The sequence below is a fragment of the Mustela nigripes genome, chromosome 4, assembly GCF_022355385.1.
Source record: "Mustela nigripes isolate SB6536 chromosome 4, MUSNIG.SB6536, whole genome shotgun sequence".
NCBI classification, from domain to species: domain Eukaryota; kingdom Metazoa; phylum Chordata; class Mammalia; order Carnivora; family Mustelidae; genus Mustela; species Mustela nigripes.
Window position 1 is genome coordinate 83785186 of NC_081560.1, and position 19600 is coordinate 83804785.

Consider the following 19600-nt stretch of genomic DNA (forward strand, 5'->3'; position numbering starts at 1 on the left):
AATGGCAGAGTTTAGAAGTTGCCACAGAGAGTATGGCTGGCAAAGCCCAAAGAAATTGTTGCAGTTTCGGGAGATTAAAAAAAATGGCAGAGTTTAGAAGTTGCCACAGAGAGTATGGCTGGCAAAGCCCAAAGAAATTGTTGCAGTTTCGGGAGATAAAAAGCTACTTAACTTTGTTCTGCTATGCTAAATATACACACATTGCTGATTTTGATACAGATTTGTTAATGTCCAGCAGTCTAGTTGGTCATCATTTGCTTTTCTAGTTTTCTCAAATACCAGTCCCTTTGTCCCTTCTTCTAGAGGACAGTCCTTAATACTTGGGTTTGAAAATCTGAGAACTATCACCATATTACAGATTAGCTCTCCAATTTTTCATGGTACTTTTGGGTAGGTTTCTGAGTCAGCTGCTGGACTGATGGGGTTGTCTCTCTTTTGCACTTTGTCTCAATTAATCCTGGCTGGTAACCTTGTTTTCTTATTCTCTATAAAGGAGGGAAGGATCTATCTAAAAATCACAAGTATTTTTTCCAAAGATTCTAATATTTATTTTGGTAATTCACTATTAATTCAGTATCTAGTGCTGTTAAGGGCCTTGACTGCATTCTTTTGAAATTCCCTTAAAATTTTATTTTGTATTCTTAACTCCTAAAACTTCTCTTAATCTCTCCTGATAATTGCAACCCTCAGAAATACTGGTCTGAAAGTCTATAGAGCCAAAGATGTTTGTTACCAAATGGTTTTATTCTGGTATTTTTATGTAAAAATCTCCAACAAAGGTCAAAAATGATTATTGGACAGCACCCAGTACATATCCCTCTACCACGTTTCACTTTTAAATTGCTGTCCAATGAAAAAGGGAACATGGTTTCCTGGAGGGAAGACCACAGTGTCCTGGGGACTATGATAATTGCCCAGAAACAGCGTCGTCCTGTTCTTCAAATCAAAGGATCACATAGATCTAGGCTACAGGGCTGCTGACTGCATGTCTGATGTTTAAGTCTTAAAAAGACAGAAACAGTATTCTGTGCCATCCCACCGTCCCTTTTTTAACCTTCAGAGGCACAAATTGTCTGCTGGCTGAAGAAAAAGCTAGGTACTTGTGTTTTCTTTTTTATTATTTTATTTGATCAAATGATATATTTATTATTCAGTTTCTTGAGGAGTCAGCCTTACAACACATCATTGACTGGCTGGCCTGCTATCATGAGAGCCTGAGTGGTGACATTTGCCCCAAGATACAAGCAGATGTTTTCCACACATGACTGATCACTGATAGGAGTTTGAAATTAAGGGCCCATCAGCTGTGATTGAGTATATTTCTGTTACAATATTCTGTTACAGTATTCCATAGTTTTATATACATATATATTTTTATTTATATATATTTATATATTTATTTAATTATATATTTATTTATATATGTTATATATGTGTAAAATATGAAACCGAGCTATGAATTTCTTGTTCTGTTTTCCATCAATAAGAAAAAATGTGATAAACTATCAACTCATACAATAGTGACTACTGTGAACCTAAACCAGATGCACAGAGGATTCTCTAACTCAGGATTTCAACAAGAATGAAAGCATCTCACCTAGGGTACCTAGTATGTACCCATTATATTTCCTTTCTCTTTCCTTCCCTTATTCTTCCCTTTCCTCTGTGATAATTTGACATGGGTATACTTGAGAATCTCAATAAATAAAAGGTGATCACTCAAATATTTGACTTGCGCCATATAATCTGAAAAGCGTTTGCATGTTTTGAAATCCCTGAATAGTTAACTGCCTTCTTACTACCTTCTTCTGGATTTTCTGGTATTCTGTAGACTCTGTATTCTATCATCGACTTTGGGCATTTCAGAATATAGAATGCCATAGAGACATATGGTGATAGTAAAAGTTAATGTCATTGCAAGATTCTAATAGAGATAAAATGATAAAGTTATGATCCACTAAACCTTCTGTGCAATGAAGGTCAAAGAATAGAGTGTCTCTGCATTGCTCAGAGGGCTGGCGGTATCTGAGTTTAGTTCTGGCCCAAATTAATTTTACATGAGGAGAGTATAAAAGCTTCAAACTAAATATATATTGTTTCTATAAAAAGTCACTGATCTTTCTTTTCTTTTAGCTCAGTATGTAATCTTGAAACATTATCTGTTAAATAATAAATTAGGGAATCAAAAACCTCTTTTTATTAATCCTATAGAATGCCAGATATAGAACATATCTAAATTAAATATTGAAGAATTAAAATCAAAAGTTCAAAACTGAATTAATTGATAACAAAAGGGGCATTCATCTTCTTTCATTCTCTTAAAAATTTCAGGAAATTAATAGTTAATTTAAGAACCTTGAGATTATGGTTTGCTACTATATTTTATGAGTGAGAGTGCAATGTCCCTTTATCCTGTCCCTTTATATATTATAAGAATGGATCAGAAACCAAGAATATAAATGTTTAGGAATCTGGTTTTACTTGGTTGAGTCTTTTTTTTTTTTTTTTAAGATTTTATTTATTTATATGACAGATAGGGAGAGCAGAACACAAGCAGTGGGTGGGGGCGGAGGGTGGGGGGTGGGTGGAGAGGGAGAAGAAGGCTTCCCACTGAGCAGGGAGCCTGATGCTGGGCTCAATCCCAGGACCATGGGATCATGACCTGAGCTGAAGGCAGACGCTTAACAAATGAGCCACCCAGACCCCCCCCCTTGGGTGAATCATTTTATCTTGTAATATCTTTGTATCCATGAACAGTGGATTATTCTAGACTGTAAATGCAAGTGAGATAAAGGCAGAGCTTAGGTGGAAAAGGTAATTGTGCAGCTAAAGTTCTCTCAGCAAGCCACTGGGTGGAGAAGATGGACTTTGTTGTGAAGGAATAGATAACGTTCAGGTTATTGAACTCTTTGTCACCAAAGTAGTGATAATTCAAATTCTATGCAATTCTGAAATCATTCCCATTGCTCTAGCATTTCCCCAGTGTGCAGATTCTTGTGTATCAGCAGTCAGTGATGTCTTGGTACTGTCAATAATTATGATCATTGAGTGTAGGAGCCTTAAAATTGAAAATATGGGTGTATCAGCTTCAAAAATAATCACTCCAAACATGGATTATCTTTTTAAAATAATATATGTGTATTATTTTAAAGACATATTGATTTATTTTAGAGAGAGCTGGTGTGGGGGTAAGAGGGAGGGAGATAGTGTCTTAAGCAGACTCCCCTCTCAGTGCAGACCCCCCACGCAGGGCTTGATCTCAAGGCCCTGAGAGCATGCCCTGAGATGAAACCAAGAGTTGGACATTTAACTGACTGTGTTATCCAGGTGTCCTTAATAACATATATTTCTTATTTGCACATACTTGACACATGATGTTACATAAACATTATCTTTCTTAGTATCATGGGTTCTGAGTTCAAGTGGTAGGGACAATAAGATAAACTTTGAGTTTTGAAAGACATTTCTTACCTCTACCCCTTGTTTTCTCTAGTGTTTACACCAGGAATATACTTCTATAAGTGAAATCATGGAATTGATGAAAAGGATATACTTTTCTAAATAATTTGTTCCAACAGAGAGCTTTACCAATTCCACAATGCCTGTTACCCATCCCCTGATTGAGTCTGATTAGTATAGTTGTAGGCAAGCTTTAATTTAACATTTAGTGAATCAGATACCTTGGCATAGAGAAATAGTAAGATGTTATTTTGTCTTGCTTGTTGGAGATCCCCAAAGTTTTCATTTGTGTATTCTTTTTTCTAATTACTACTGTAATATTTTCTTAATACAAGAAATCTTCCGCATCAGATAATTGTTTTTGCTGTATTATCATTTACCACTCCTCGAGAGCCACATTCAAGCCTCCTGTGTCTTTCAGGATTTAAACCATATTGTTGTATATGTTTGACCAAGATGGTTTATATTACTTCCAATAATAATGAAAGTTATTCATAAACAAACATAGATGGGGATTTGTCTATTACCTGCCAAATTCAATTAACTTTTAAGACACCTATGGAAAAGCAATGTGCAGAAGCAGTAAGAGAGCGTTGCAGGGCTCCAGGATACCTCTTATGACTGTTCACCTATATACCCACAAATGAAGAATGGCTTGTTTCCTCTGAACCCACAGCATGGCTATTGATTACTCTAAGATGAATGCTAAGGTCATGAACCACATAGTTTGTGAGTTGCTGTAGTTAAATGAATAATAAAGTTTCGTATTGCTTTTAGTTTGGGTTTCCAGAGATCAGAGTGAGGTTAGAGCAGTGATTCTAGAATCACTGTCTCTATACTAGCAGCATCCATACCTGAAAACTTGTTAGAAATTTAAATTCTCCAGTGCCACCCAAGATATGAACAACAAAATATGAATGAGTGAATAAATGAATGAATGAATGATTCTGCATGTGATTCTGATGTATCCTAGAACCTTTCAGAACCATTTGTTTGGGTATGATACTGCCTCAGTCCAAACTGTTAAGATGCAAAACAGTAATTGGTGCTGTATGGGACATTAGTCTGAACTTTATATCCAGATATATCCAAGGAGAAGTTTCTTCTTCAAAAACTTCTGTGTCTGAAAAATATAGAACATAATTGGCTATGCCAATTCAACTTTAAACAATAGTTGGCAGCATGCTATTTTAGAGGCTAAGAGAGTTTTGAAATAATTCTTGAGGTTTAGAGCAGTGCAATGTTAAGAAGACAAGTCAAAGTTACTATTGGTATTTTGCAAATGGATTTGTCAAATACTTAGTATTTCATAAAATATGCAGAATGTTTTCTTGAGGCAGTAAATACTTCTTATAGTAACAGGTGATTAATTGAACCAAATTGCAGGTTTGCTTTTTGACCTTAACTCAACCCTCCCATCAGCCAATAAGAAATCTATAGGGTGCCTGGGTGGCTCAGTAGGTTAAGCCGCTGCCTTCTGCTCAGGTCATGATCTCAGAGTCCTGGGATCGAGTCCCGCATCGGGCTCTCTGCTCAGCAGGGAGCCTGCTTCCTCCTCTCTCTCTCTGCCTGCCTCTCTGCCTACTTGTGATCTCTCTCTGTCAAATAAATAAATAAAATATTAAAAAAAAAATAAGAAATCTATAAACTCCACATTGCTTTATAATCTATCACACAGGATTTAGTGACCCCAGACCATGTAATTTGCCTTGCTAACTTTAGCTCTGTGTTTATATAAAATCATACTTCTGGACTTTATATGATTGAAAATGAATGTAATAAAACCCAAGATTTAATCAGGTTACATAAAAATTGATTAGAGGCATTGGCCAAGGAATCTCCTGAATGTTTTTATTAGAAACACACATACAAATCTGGTGATAGTGTTCACACTTGCTAATGAGTAACTGACAAGCTAAAGAAGTGTCTTCAGAAATCTAAGAGTAAGTTAATTAAAGGTTGAATCCAGAGGAAGTCACTGTAGCTGTCAAGATATATTTTCTTCAGCTTGCAGTTGAGAAACGCCAGGAATAAAGAGAAAATGTATTCAGAAACATGCTTAAGAAAATAATTCATTTTCTCAGATTCTCACACAGTGACCCATCTGCTTAGAACACATTGACTGATAATGATTGATTCCAAGTCCATTTCTTTAGCAAGTGTGTACTGGGTGCCTACAGTGCAATGGACACTGTAGAACTTTTAGCATGCCAAAATAGATTACAATAAATGACTGCACTGACCATCACCTAGGTAGTAATACTTTTCTATAATCCAGTAACTCCTTTTAAAAGCACTCTACTAGAATTAGAATATGTCAGAAGGCTGAGGCAAAATGTGCTTCAGTTATATGTACCACAAACATCTTGCTCTTTCCTTCATAAGACAAAAGGAGCAATGTTCCTTCATTTAAAAAGTAGAATATTAATTAAAAAAAATTCATTTGGCACCCCCACTTGCGATGGTGACAAAATGACCAGTGGCCTTGATGTGCTTCACTGTGTATCAATAGTAAGCAAACCGTTTGGGAGCATTCATTCTCTTCAGACATGTCTTTTGAGCCAAAATGCAATATGCTTTTATTAACTCACGAAGGGGGTGTTATTCATACAGTACTTAATTTAGTAATTACTAAGTAAGTTTTTTAAGAAATGAGGCAGTAGAAGATAAAGCAAAGACTCGATTTAGTAGCATTTCCTTCATTCCCTTCCTGTTTATTTTGCTTTTGGAAGAGTGATCCAGGAGACAGAGAATGAAGTCTATAAACCATATTCTGGGTAATAAAATTTACTTTGGACTTATCTAAACACTATTAAGGAAAGTCCCAACCAAATATAGAAGACAATTAAAAGATGAGCTTCACCTTTTAGCTCTATGGTGAATTACCTGTACTTCCTCTTTTATCCTGCCTTGCTTCTGCCCTATTCCTAATGCTGGGGGATAACTTGTTGTTACTGGTGAGTGTTGCTTCACTGTCCCCTCTCGATTCATAATCCTTTGAGTTGGGAAAGTATAATTATTTCAGCACAAAAATGAGGTAACTAACTGCTTCAGAAAATTCAGCTTAACTATTCCTCCAGTCTAGATATTAATTACCTTAGGTTCAGATTCCCATCGTACAATACTTCATCACATTTCACGTTATTTGCTTTATTATTGGAATCTTACTTCTTTCCAAAGGGGTGTTCGTAGATCACCAATTGCTTTCTTTTTCTTTAGCCAATTGCTTTCTCCTTCTGGGGGCTGATTGATTTAACAGCTAATATCCTTTCTTCCTGGATGTGTAGATCTGACATCATGCTTTCTGACTCTTGTTGTTGAAGGTCCTATGCCTGTGGGCAAAATTAAATGACTCACTAATCAAGTTTTATGAGCGCTTTCACACTTTTCAGATGATTCAGCAAATGGCAGGAAACTTCTTGCAACCTAGTCCATAGATTCTACTGGTTCTAAATGTCTGCCTAACAAAAGACAAAATAACCCTGTAGGTAGTGATTGAAACATTGTTTCACATTTTAGCATGTAATCAAAGGAAATGGATTTATATCTCAACTTAGGTTTCTTCCTTCCTTCCTTTCTTTCTTTCTTTCTTTTTTTTTAAAGATTTTATTTATTTACCTGAGAGAGAGAGAGCGAGAGTGCACAAGCTTGGGGAGAGGCAGGAGAAAAGCAGACTCCTTGCTGAACAGGGAATCTGACTTGGATCTTAGTCCCAGGACCCCAGAATCATGACCTAAGCCAACTGCAGATGCTTACCTGACTGAGCCATTTAGGCACCCCTCAACTTATGTTTCTTTAAACCCAAACAACCAACCATGGCAACCTGAGTCTTTAGGTATAAGAACTTTTTTATTTTTAAGACGTGTTAGCGTGAGTGAAATTATTTAAAACTTTAATTACAGTAGATTCCAAAAATAAGATAACATCAATGATGTCTGTTAGATTGTATTATTCTTAGTAGTACTATTAGTATTACTAAAGAGGAATGCAATCATGTTACCACAGTATTTGTGTTTTTACTTTTTCTAATACTCTTTCATATGTATTATTTACCTCATGGGATATGACAACTGATGATCGACTGAATGATGTTTTATTTTTTTAATTAAAAAAAAAGTAATTCCAATTAGTTTGCATACAGTGTAATGTTAGTTTCAGGTATACAGTATAGTGATTCAATAGTCCATACATCGCCGAGTGCTCATCACAAGCGCATTCTTTAATCCCCATTGCTTATTTCACGCATTCTCTCACCCACCTCCCCTCAGGTAACCATTAGTTTGCAGAGGTTCTCTATAGTTAAGAGTCTGTTTCTTGGGGCGCCTGTGTGGCTCAGTCATTAAGGATCTGCCTTCAGCTCAGGTCATGATCCCAGAGTCCTGGGATTGAGAGCCCTGCATTGGGCTCCGTGCTGGGCCTGAAGCCTGCTTCTCCCTCCCACTCCCCCTGCCTGTGTTCCCTCTTTCGCTCTCTCTCTCTCTCTCTCTCTCTCTCTCTGTCAAATAAATAAATAAATAAATAAATAAACAAATAAAATCTTTTAAAAAAAAAAGTCTATTTCTTGGTTTGCCCTCTCTTCTTTTTCCTTTTACTCATTTGTTTCTTAAAATCCACATATGGGGGCACCTGGGTGGCTCAGTTGGTTGAGCCACAACCTTCGGCTCAGGTCCTGATCCTGGAATCCTGGGATCAAGCCCCATATCGGGCTTCCCCTGCTCTGCAAGGAGCCTGCTTCTCCCTCTCCCTCTTGTCTGCCAGTCCCCCTACTTAAAAAATGCGCATATGAGTGAAATCATATGATATTTGTTTTTCTCTGACTGACTTATTTTGTTTGGCATAATACTCTCTAGCTCCATCCCTGTCATTGCAAATGCCAAGATTTCATTCTTTTTTTTTTTTATGGCTAAGGAATATTCCATTGTATATGTGTGTACTACATCTTCTTTATCCATTCATCAACTGATGGACACTTGGACTATTTCCTTAATTGACTATTATAGATAATGCTGCTTTCAATATTGGGATGCATGTATCCCTTTGAATTACTACTTTTGTATTCTTTGGGTAAATACCTATTAGTACAATTGCTGTGTGATACGGTAGCTCTATTATTAACTTCTTGAAGGACCTCCATACTGTTTTCCAGAGTGGCTGCGCCAGTTTGCATTCCTACCAACAGTGTTAGAGGGTTCCCCTTTCTCTGCATCTTTGTCAACATCTGTTGTTTTCTTGTGTTGTTAATTTTAACCCTTCTGGCAGGTATGAGGTGTTATCTCATTGCAGTTTTGATTCATATTTCCCTGGTGATGAGTGATGTTGAGCATCTTTTCATCTTTTCTATTGCCCATCTGTAGGTGGTGGTGCTTGGCTGGTTCAGTTGGAAAAGCATGTGACTCTTGATCTCAGGGTTATGAATTAGAGTCCCACCCTGGGTGTAGAATGTACATAAAAATAAGCTGAAATTATGCTTTAATCCAGAACAACATCTCTAAATTATTAAAACAAAAATAGAATGCAGATGTTCTGAATTCCATCTTTGAAAACCTTTCTGCTACACCAGGGTTCCACTTCCTTCTTTTATTTTTTATTTTTTAAAAAGATTTTATTTATTTATTTGACAGAGAGAGATCACAAGTAGGCAGAGAGGCAGGCAAAGAGAGGTGGGAAGCAGGCTCCCTGCTGAGCAGAGAGCCCAATGCGGGGCTCAATCCCAGGATGCTGAGATCATGAACTGAGCTGAAGGCAGAGGCTTAACCCACTGAGCCACCCAGTCACCCCACTTCCCTATGAACAAAGGATGGTATAATACCATGTAAATCTGTTTCCAGCTAAACCTATCTGAGGGAAAGTTTCAAAGCACACATGGCTAGAAAGAGGGTGGTGACATTAACAGAGGAACACGGTAGAGAAAATATGCTTTCATTATGGTATTTCCCTGATATGCTCAGTCAGATTTGCCAACCTTGAGGATGGAATAAACTTTTTCAGACATGCAGAGTCTCAAAAATGTAGTTCCTATGTAACTTTTGATACAGAGCTTCTGACAGATGTGCTCTGCCAAAAAAAAAAAAGGGAATAGACCACGAAAAGAGACATGGGACCTGAGAGAGAGCCATACAACATAGAAGAGGCAGAGTGAATTCCCGGGATGGTGGTGAAGGATGACCCCAGGATGGCAGTTCTGTTGTTGGACAACATAGTCCAGACTGGAGCAGATTAGAGGTTCCAGGAGTGATTTCTTCAAAGGATACACCTGATGAAATATCACATATGCTTGTATATGTTGACAGTCAATTTATCCAACAAGGAGGGAGTTAATTAAATTATCTATTAATATATGGAAAATTGGAAATGGAAACATAAGGTCTAAAGTAAACAAAAATTATGCAAGAAAGGAAAATTAGTACATTATAAGTTTCAGCTGGAAATAGATTTACATCGTATTTTTATTGTAAACATCAAATAGTAATCTAAACACAAGTTTGTTCTATTGGGAGAATGGGAGGAGGTAAGAAGGAGAAAGTGATGTGTTGAAGTGTGAGCAAAAAAGAGCTAAATCCTCATTTGCTCTACCAGTAAGTCAGGAAATAATAGCTGAAGTATACAAGGAAAAAGAAAAAACAAGAGACATCATAAATAAAGTACTTAAATGTATGGAAGTAAAGTGAAAGAATCTGCTAGAAGAGCTGAAAGTCTTTACCTTTGGGTAAATGGAAGAGTGTGGGGAGCGGTGATGACAGTATGCTTTTATTTAAACACTGAAGGCTGTAGAATGGTAGAATCTTAAAAATATCTGTATATGTAACTCTGAGGTAAAAGAAAGGAAAAAAACAACTAAACTGCGAGAAGGCAGAAGAGAAGAGATTCTTAGTAAGATGGATTGAGGATTCCAATTGAGGGTGAAGATAATGCAGAAGAGGAAAGTACAAATTAATAAATTTCAGGGAATTTGACTCCAGATTATCTCTTACTTTGCCAAAAAGAGAATGATCTAATGTCTTCTGCTGAAAGTCAAAGCAATTGAATATTAGGAAATGGTGGGATTGTGACAGAGAGGGAAGATGTATAAAAAGATTACCAAGCATCAGTAGTATTAAACTGACATTAGATAACCTGAATTTGTAGGGTGCTTTGTTAGTGATGCTCATGGTTTTCTGTAGCAACTACAGAACTATTAGCAACTATTTCACTATGAGTGAAATAGCTGATATTGAACTTGGGGGCTTATTAAGAGTTGGGAAATGGTGAAGGTGAACCAAAAGAAAGATAAGATTCTAGGTTGTTTCTGGCCCCTAAGAATTTAGAGAGGCTGGGGTGCCTGGGTGGCTAATTCTTTAGACATCTGCCTTCGGCTCAGGTCGTGCGCCTAGGGTCCTGGGATCGGGCCCTGCATCAGGCTGCCTGCTTAGGGGGAAGCCTACTTCTCCCTCTCCCACTCTCCCTGTCTGTGTTCCCTCTCTTGTTCTGTCTATCTCCGTCAAATAAATAAATCTTAAAAAAAAAAAAAAAAGAATTTAGAGAGGCAAATAAAGTCATATTTGGTATTCCCAGGGAAATCAGAAGAGATCAAGAGACTGGAGGTTATATTATAAATAAAAAGAGAATGAGAAAAGAGGATATGAGATGGGTATCGAAGATGGGAATTGCAGCTTTTGGATTATAGTGTAGAAATTCTTCGAACCATAGTGAGGTAGGTGAGCCCCCAGTCCAAATAGGCAGCCAGCATCAAACAGGTTCGTAGCAACACGTGACAGCAATTTAGCCTTTGGAAGTCTGTATCCCCAATGTAAGAGCTCAGTCCCATTGTCCTCAGGTGCAATGTAGTGATGGAAAGCTCCTCCCCAGTGAAGCAGAGTACTGATGGTCTCCCTAAAAATCACAAACACAAATACATAGAGTTTAACACGGGTAAGCAACTCCAGTCAAGAAGCAGACCTGGAAATTGCCTTCAAGCATGTGGTCCTGTGCTCACATTGTGCTAGGAATGCATTACCATGCTGCAAGCAGTTAATTAATCAAAGGGTGTCCCTTCTGAAATATGCAGATAAATTAGGAAGGAAAATTGAATCTTTGTTATGTGATTTTTCTTAATGATTAGAGTGTGTTCTAAATAAACAAAAACAAATTGATTGCCAAAACTATGTTAATGTGCTTTTAATTCACAAGGGCTAAGCATATAAAAGTCAGGATATTGAAAGTTAAGATTCTCATAGAAACATTAATTTGACAACATTATGCATAGTAGGTGTGGGAGGTTTATATTTTATAGCATAAAAGCAGTAGGAAATACTGCAAAATGTAGCTCAGTTAAACAAAATGAAATAACAGATTTAGGGGAAAGTCATTAAATGTGATTATGGAAAAAAATTATTTTGCAACCTCTATAGAAGGGTTATAAAATTTAATTTTAGGAAATAATGGTTCAAATCTTTTCAAAATATGTTTTCAATGGAAATTATTCATTTTTATCAAAAATCGATTTCCCTAGCACATTGTATATTCTGACGTGAGTTTATGCCTTTCATTTGGAGTTCAGATTTGATCCTAATAGACCAAAAGGAGAATCAACTGGCTATTTTCATTGCCTAGTTCATAAAGATTTCATAGACTAAAAATTAAACTGAAGGGTTTAGAAATTTTTTTTAGTATACAGAGAATATGGAGGAAATTTTAAATATGAAGAAGCCTGCCAATGTACTAATACTTGCTTATATATTTGACCTCTTTGTATTTCTGTAAACTATTTGCATATATGCATTATGGAAATTCCAACCTGATCATACCAAATGTTTTATTTGTGCAGCATAGGAAAGAAAAGAACTTAAGGCATGTTCAGGGAAGGAAGTGGGCCAGAAAACAAACCGACAGCCTTTGCTTTGTCTCTGTTTCCATTCCTGCCTCATGAACTGGACAGCAGGTCTGGAAGCTTGAGTTCTCCCGTGCAGCCGCACTGAGCCCTGGGTGGATGTTTCTGTCACCGTGGCTGCAGAGACTCCATTCATTCTGTAGGGAACAGGAGTGGTGGACCCATGAAGCAGCTCCTTGGAGCATGTCACCTCCCAGTCCAATCAGAACTAAAGGCAGGAAGGCAGGAAGGAAAGAAGGCAGGCAGGCAAGCAGGAGGGAAGGAAGGAAAATATTATTAGCGTTATAATTGTACCTCAATTATGATGATCACCAATTCCAACTATTTAATTGATTTTTAAGTAATAATAAAGATTTTGTGTTCCTTTATATCAAATATACGTTATTTTTTGGTGCAAATTAACAAATGAAAACCGAAAGTACCCTCACAAAGGAACAGATCTTGAAAATATAAAGATAAATCGACATGCTGCTAACATTTCTATTTTCCATTGTGTTTTATGTCATAGCAAGAACAATAAAGGTTCATTCATAGAAGTGAGATATGTAAATTCCTGAGCTAGCAGACTCCTGGCCCAGTATTCAAAACGCCCTTCAAAAAAGGCACAATGGTCTGCATTTTTCACTGGAAAAAAAATCTATGCAACCACATTCCATGGCAATGAACTCTTTATAAGCTTGATGAAGAAAAATGCTTTGTATACTTACTTTCATCTTTACTCCTTGCTATTTTCTGTTTCCAAACAAACAGAAGGACAAATGCAAACTGCCAGCTCGCAGGATGTATAAACAAGTGTTATTGAATATTCAGAAGTGTGGTGGTATTTCTAAAGTTCAGAACAAATCACTTAGAGTCTTTCTTTTGTTTTTCAATTTTCCTTATTCAGGCACCACAAGGCCACATAAGGAGGGTGAGGTCCCTGGAGTGGACTACATTTTCATCACCGTTGAAGATTTTATGGAATTGGAGAAAAGCGGTGCTCTCCTAGAAAGTGGGACTTATGAAGGTAAGCACAGCTCTACTGCTCATGGTATTTCATTGCTCCATCACATTTTTCTCCTTTGATTGGGATGCATCAGGACACCAGATTTCCAATATGCTACTGTTTTTGGTGTGAGAATGTTAATGATGTCATTTCAGGGAAGTATTTCCAAAAAAATGTTAGGCTACCTCTGGATTAACTCTACTCTTCAGATATTGCCATATATGTATATATCCACTGAAGTCGGCTTGGGATGGCATTCTGAGGCTAAGCTGTGATCTTCTAAATAAATTACCTTCATCTATGGGGAGCATTTCAAAGAGCACAGGGCTTGAGTTCTAGTTCTGTCATTATCTCTGTGTGGTTTTCTTCAGTTTCTTCACTTTACTGGCTTTCACTTGCCTCCCGTGCAAAATGATGAATTAGGAAAATATGATCTGGGCGTGCTCTCCAAAGCGCTGGTATAATAGAAGGTTCCTCGTGCACCTGAGGCAAACATGAACGATAAATGACACTAAAAGCTCAACTGTGGGGAGTATGTGTCAGTGGAAAGAGCACTGTAACATGAGCCAGAATCTGTTCTCTGTTCCAAATCTGGCTTTATTACTTAGCCACTATAAATACTAAGTAACCCAGTTAGTATGTCTGAACCTCAATAGAATTAGCTGTTAAAGGGGAATGGTAGCATTGAAAAATATGAGTAACAAGTTAATGTGATCACATTTATACATTTAAGTGACATATACATGCATATAGTTTATGTCTAATGAAATTATCTGTGTATGCATTAACTTTAAAATGATATGACTAAAGGATATGACTTTTTATTCCAATTTCACAGTTATTCTATGTGTGAACTATATTTGTATATTTGTTATTAACTTGAGAGATGAATCTAGTTTTACTGTACTATAATTAATAGTGATATTACAAACAAAACTAATAATATATACATTGCTGCTTAGTGCGTAAAATACCTGAGGTCTACCATCAGCAAATAAGTTGAGTTCAGGAAAATAACAGAAGTAAATCTGGATTTACACAAAGGAATAAAGATCCCCAGAAATGGTAAATAGATAAATATTAAATATTTTTACTACTTACTATTTATTTATCTTGTTATATTAAAGATAAGTTTAAAAGATAAAAAAAAAAAAATAAGTTGAGTTCATTAGCAGTTTGGCCCCCCACTTACTCCTTCATTTACTTGTGGGTGCCCAGTGGACTATAGTTATTTGAGAACTTAATATTTTAATGTTGTTAGAGGTATTAAAATCTTTTCTTTTACTTAGTGCTCTCCTATGGTAATTTAGGCTGAGACACATGCCTGTTTTATGGCTAAGACATTTACTTGCTTATTGTCACATTTACAGGAAATTTGGCAAAAATACCCAGGAAAAGAAAGTGGTTTACACACGAGTATTGTTTCTTGTTCACATTGTTAAATATGAATAATAGTGGAAGTTGACTGAAAATATTTGGAATACAGAGCACCTGAATGGCTCAGTTTGTTAATGTCCAACTCTTGGTCTTAGCTCAGGCCATGATCTCAGGGTCGTGAGATTGAGCCCCATGTGGGGCTCAGTGGGGAGTCTGCTTGAGATTTTTCTCTCTTCTCTACTTCTTTCTCCCCCTTTGCTCCACCTGCTCATGCTCTCTCTCTCTTTCTATAAAATAAACAAAAAATCTTAAAAAAAAAAAAAGGAAAGAGAAAATATTTTAAATACAAAGGCTGTGTTGGTCATATAAGCTGCCTTACACTATGTAAAAAATAACTACCTGTATAACTCATAGAAAATACTTATATCAAAGAAGTCAGAGTTTATAAACAATAAATTTTGTAGCATATTTTCCTGTAGGCTTCGTGACATTATTTAGTGGCATTCACTAGTTTGCATGTCTGCAATAATAATGCATTGTATTTTACTTAAATATTATATTTGTGTAACAAAAAACCAAGTGGCTTAACATACAGGAGCATTCTAAGAGTAGTATGATTAACATTATGACCTTTTCTTTTTGTTTTTAAAAATAAAGACTGTGTTGTCTAGAAGGTGAAAAAATGAAACCAAATATTCATGTTAAATTTCCACTAATTTCATGATAAACCAGATGTCATGAAATTTAATAGCAATATTTAAAAATAAAGTCTTACTTAAATTTTAGGTTCCAGTTAAATTTTGAGGTAGGTGTCCTGAAACCATTCAAATGTAGACACGTTTTGTGAACCAGGGAGGGTTGTCCTGAATCTACTTTAGGCATCTTTCCAGTGTTGAGAGTTTGGTTTTATATGGTTTGGTGCCAGCTTGTTAATTGCCTCCTTGTACATAGAACTGATCATTGACTAATAAGGCTGATTTGTATATATAACTTTAGGGAATCAATACCATTGTTTGCAAATACACAAGGTGTAGTTGGATGAATAAGATACTCCTTCTTCAGGTCACCTAACTATCTAGGAAGAAAAACTAGCAAGCATTCTCAAATCTCAGGATCTTTGGATTTTTCTGTAGTTAAAGCTGAGGACCAGTAGAATTGACATTGTAATAAAAATCACTGTTATTCCTTCAGGATTAATCATGAGCTCTAGGCTCAGGGTTACCACTTAGTGTGTTATTCATCAAGGAAACCTGAGAAATGCCTCTTCTGCAGTTGACACTTTCAGAATATATAGAATAACAATCATGTGCTACTCACCTAAACAAAGAAAGACCTGAGAGCTTTTATATTTGTCAAACTTTCAGGATATCTGCATCTCATGTGGTTTCTTCAGTAAAGTCCCCATTTTTCTATGTTAAATTTTCCTCCTTCTGCAGTGTTTGGGCGATTATTCCCTTCCCTCCTCCTTGCTAGAACATTCTCATACCTTACCAGTACTCTAAAGCCCTCAGCCAGACTAAAAAATCCATCTTTGATATCTGCAAGTCCACTGAAGAAAATAGAAAATTGGGTTACTCTCGGTGTTAAGGTTATAGACCTATTAACTATGTTGGGTCCTTAAGACTGAGTCAAGCCCACAAACCAGAACATCAAGACTACTAATGCAGTTGGAGGTAGGGAGATACCCCCTGCTGCTTCTTTCTCATAAATACTTAGCAACTTGTACATTTCTTGTCAGGAACTTGGAACCCATTCTTTTATTATTATTATTATTATTAACAAAGATCAAGGAAGTTCTCTATAAAATGTTTAGTTAAGATGCCCATCATTGAGAAAAACCAGTCTTACAGTATTCATCCCCACTAACCAGTTTCAAACAAGAAATACCTACCTGAAAAGTAATTATGAGGAAGAATATATTCTTTTAAGTTTTTCTCATATGTATGTATTTTTGTCTCATTGTCAGTAAATAATTTTAATCTTGGTGAATAGATGTAGGTATGATGGAGTTTGTCCATTGACTGGAAACAAGATGGACTGTCCTAAATTGTAGATCCACCTCTTAGAAATTGGTTCCAATTACTTGCTCCAAAAGAACAATTCTTTTACTTACCTGAGGCTGCAAGGAAGGCCTTAGCATGCTTGAGTTACTATCTACAGTCATGCCACATGATCCCAGGCAGCATTTTAGCAGATTCTTGAAGTCTTTTCTCTGCAGGCCCAACTCTTAAGTCTCATTTCAGTCAGCTATGTATAGCTGCTAAATGCCTTTGCATGCAAATGGCCCAAAGGTCTTGGTTCTGTGGGATCATCAGGTCTTGGTAAACAGCCTCTTTTTTCATGACTTGAATGATCCCATCCTTACCCTTTCATATCGACTCAAGTTTAAAATTAAGTTAATAGAACAAAGCCCAGTGGTGAGCCTGACATAAAATCAAGTAACAGACAATATGAACCTTTATGTCAGGACTGAAGGAGTAGGCTTCATGTGGAACACAGACCACAGAGCTCTGTTAACTGCAAATAATTCCTTTAGGATTAAGATCACATGTAGGTATAAGTGAGACACCAAGAGGTAGAAATAAGTAAGTTGATCTGGCAATCTAAAGAAGTACTCTAAGTGCCTGGAAGGAAGCCCTTTCTTTGGGGGAACTGTCCGCAGTGCTGAATTACCCATGAATCCTGCCTGACCTCCTTCCTCCAGTTGTCTGCAATGTTGCATTCATGGTGTCACTGACCATTTGCACTAGTTGTCTGCCTCAAACTTTGTTCTGAATGTCATTATTAACTAACCCCATGTCTCCTGAGCTGTGCCTGGAATCTCATTTCATTAACTCATCTACTGAGATTATCCACAGTCATGTTCCAGAACAGTACTTCTGTCGTATCATCAATTACCGTATTTTGCTATTGTGCTTTAAGTGGAAACAAGACTATTTTTCTATCTGTTGAAGAAGCCACTGATCCTAAACTTCAGTGTTTCCTTTACATAAACATAACCTCAATTGTAATATTGCCCCAGTTTTTAAGAAGACTAAGTCAAGACCAGCAAATTATTTGGGCATCTAACAGAATATAGTACAAGTATGACAACTCACCATCACTTCAATTCTCTGGTTTTTCATAGACATAGATCTAACATACATGGACTTGAGCCTACTGCAAACAGCACACCTTTACCTTTTTTAAACACCTTTACCTTCATAATCCCTCATAACAGGGATTATGAAAGTCAATATGTTCACTTCTGTGCATAAAAGTATGGTCCTTCCTGGTATGGCACATAAAATCCTGTAAAAAAAAAAAAAATGTTAAGTACCTGGTGCCTGGGTGGCTCAGTCGGTTAAGCATCTGCCTTTGGCTCCAGCCATGATCCTGGGGATCTGGGATCGAGCCCTGCATTAGGTTTCCTGCTCAGGGGAAAGTCTGTTTCTTCCTTTCCTTCTGCCCCTCTCTCTCTCCCTCATCCAACCCGCTTATGCTTTTGCAGGCATGTACTCCCTCTCTCTCTCTCAAATGGGCAAATAAAAAGTCTTTAAAAAAAATTACTAAGTACAAATAATTTTCTGTGAAAATAACTTAAGCAGTTCATGATGAGAAAAGAGAAACAACAAATTTTACATAAATCCATTTCATTTTACTAAAATCAGTATCAACTTTTTAAAAAAATCATAGCCTTGATACATTTATTATTGAAATGAGAATTTCTGTTTTCAATCAAGATAACATTGGGTGATAAAGGGATACTGAAACCAAAGAAAAGTCATTACTGGTACTATAAATAGTATTGAGAAATACTGTTCTTCTAACAATCCAAGTTTCTACCCACTGAAATGTAAATAATATTTCCTGAAGGGCAGATCAGTGCTTAAATTAATGCTAAGATTGTTGTCATTCCAGGAGACCAAAATGAGATAAAATGTCATTGTTTTTCTTCTTCCCTTACACTCTATTACACGAGAAAATTTTTACCATGTAAATTATAACCTCTGTAACAACAGTAGATTCTTAGAGCTTGCAGTTAAAGGGGGCCAGTTGTTGTTATATATACAGATTATAACATGTTTTTATTTTGATTCTTGCTACTTTTTCTCTCGTTTGGCAGTATTCCTATGGTGGAAGATTCTAAGCCATACATTTGGGTGTTCATTTTAGGAACACTAAACATTTACACATAAAGCTCATTAAATCTTTATTTGACCAGTAGAGGAAAACACATTAGTGAAGTTTTACACCCCTTTGGGATCTTATAATGCCAGGTTTTTTTTTTTTTTTCTTTCCTTTTTTCTGTAAGTGATTCCATCTGTATTTAGAGCTGTTGACAGAGGGTGTATGATTTTTTGCATGCTGCTTTGCTCTTGTGTAAGGCACAAAGCTAGACATATTATTGTGCTTTAAAATTGACAGAATATCCTTTTGGTTTGGGACCTTTTGTAAATTCAGCTTTTTCCAAAATATGTAATGCAAATGCCTATTTCTAAGTATTTTTCTCCCTAAAGAAACTAGAAGAAACAAATCAAGCAATTAATTAACTAATTTAATACTATTACTATCATATAAATTATAACTTAAAGACTAAAGTCAGGGAACATGAGATGACTTGCTTGTTATTACCGAAAGTACAACATTAACCAGTTTACTATAGCTCTATAAATTTTTGTTCAGTTGTAGTTAAAAGGAATAGGAACTGCGTTTTTGGAGCATGTCATTAAAATAAAGGCAATATTCATGGGCATAGGACTCACTTCAGCTCTCTCACAACCCATAATGGTAATAATAGGTAAAGTCTAGGTTTCCAAAACTGTGATAGTCAAGATTTAATTAATTTCCTTCAAGGTCATGTCTTTAATCACAATGATTTTCTAACTCCTGTATATATCCCCTGTAGTTTTTTATTGTTGTTGTTGTTTTTT

General features: G+C 36.4%; 1 protein-coding gene across 4 annotated transcripts in view; it reads left to right on the plus strand.

Moving 5' to 3' along the window:
• The window catches only part of MAGI2 (membrane associated guanylate kinase, WW and PDZ domain containing 2), a 1345167-nt gene that overhangs the window by 734228 nt on the left and 591339 nt on the right, over positions 1 to 19600 (plus strand). For all 4 annotated transcript variants that reach the window (XM_059396960.1, XM_059396961.1, XM_059396962.1 and 1 more), the window contains exon 3: positions 13212 to 13331. In XM_059396960.1, the coding sequence (XP_059252943.1) occupies positions 13212 to 13331 (120 nt within the window). The remainder of the gene's footprint in view (positions 1 to 13211; positions 13332 to 19600) is intronic.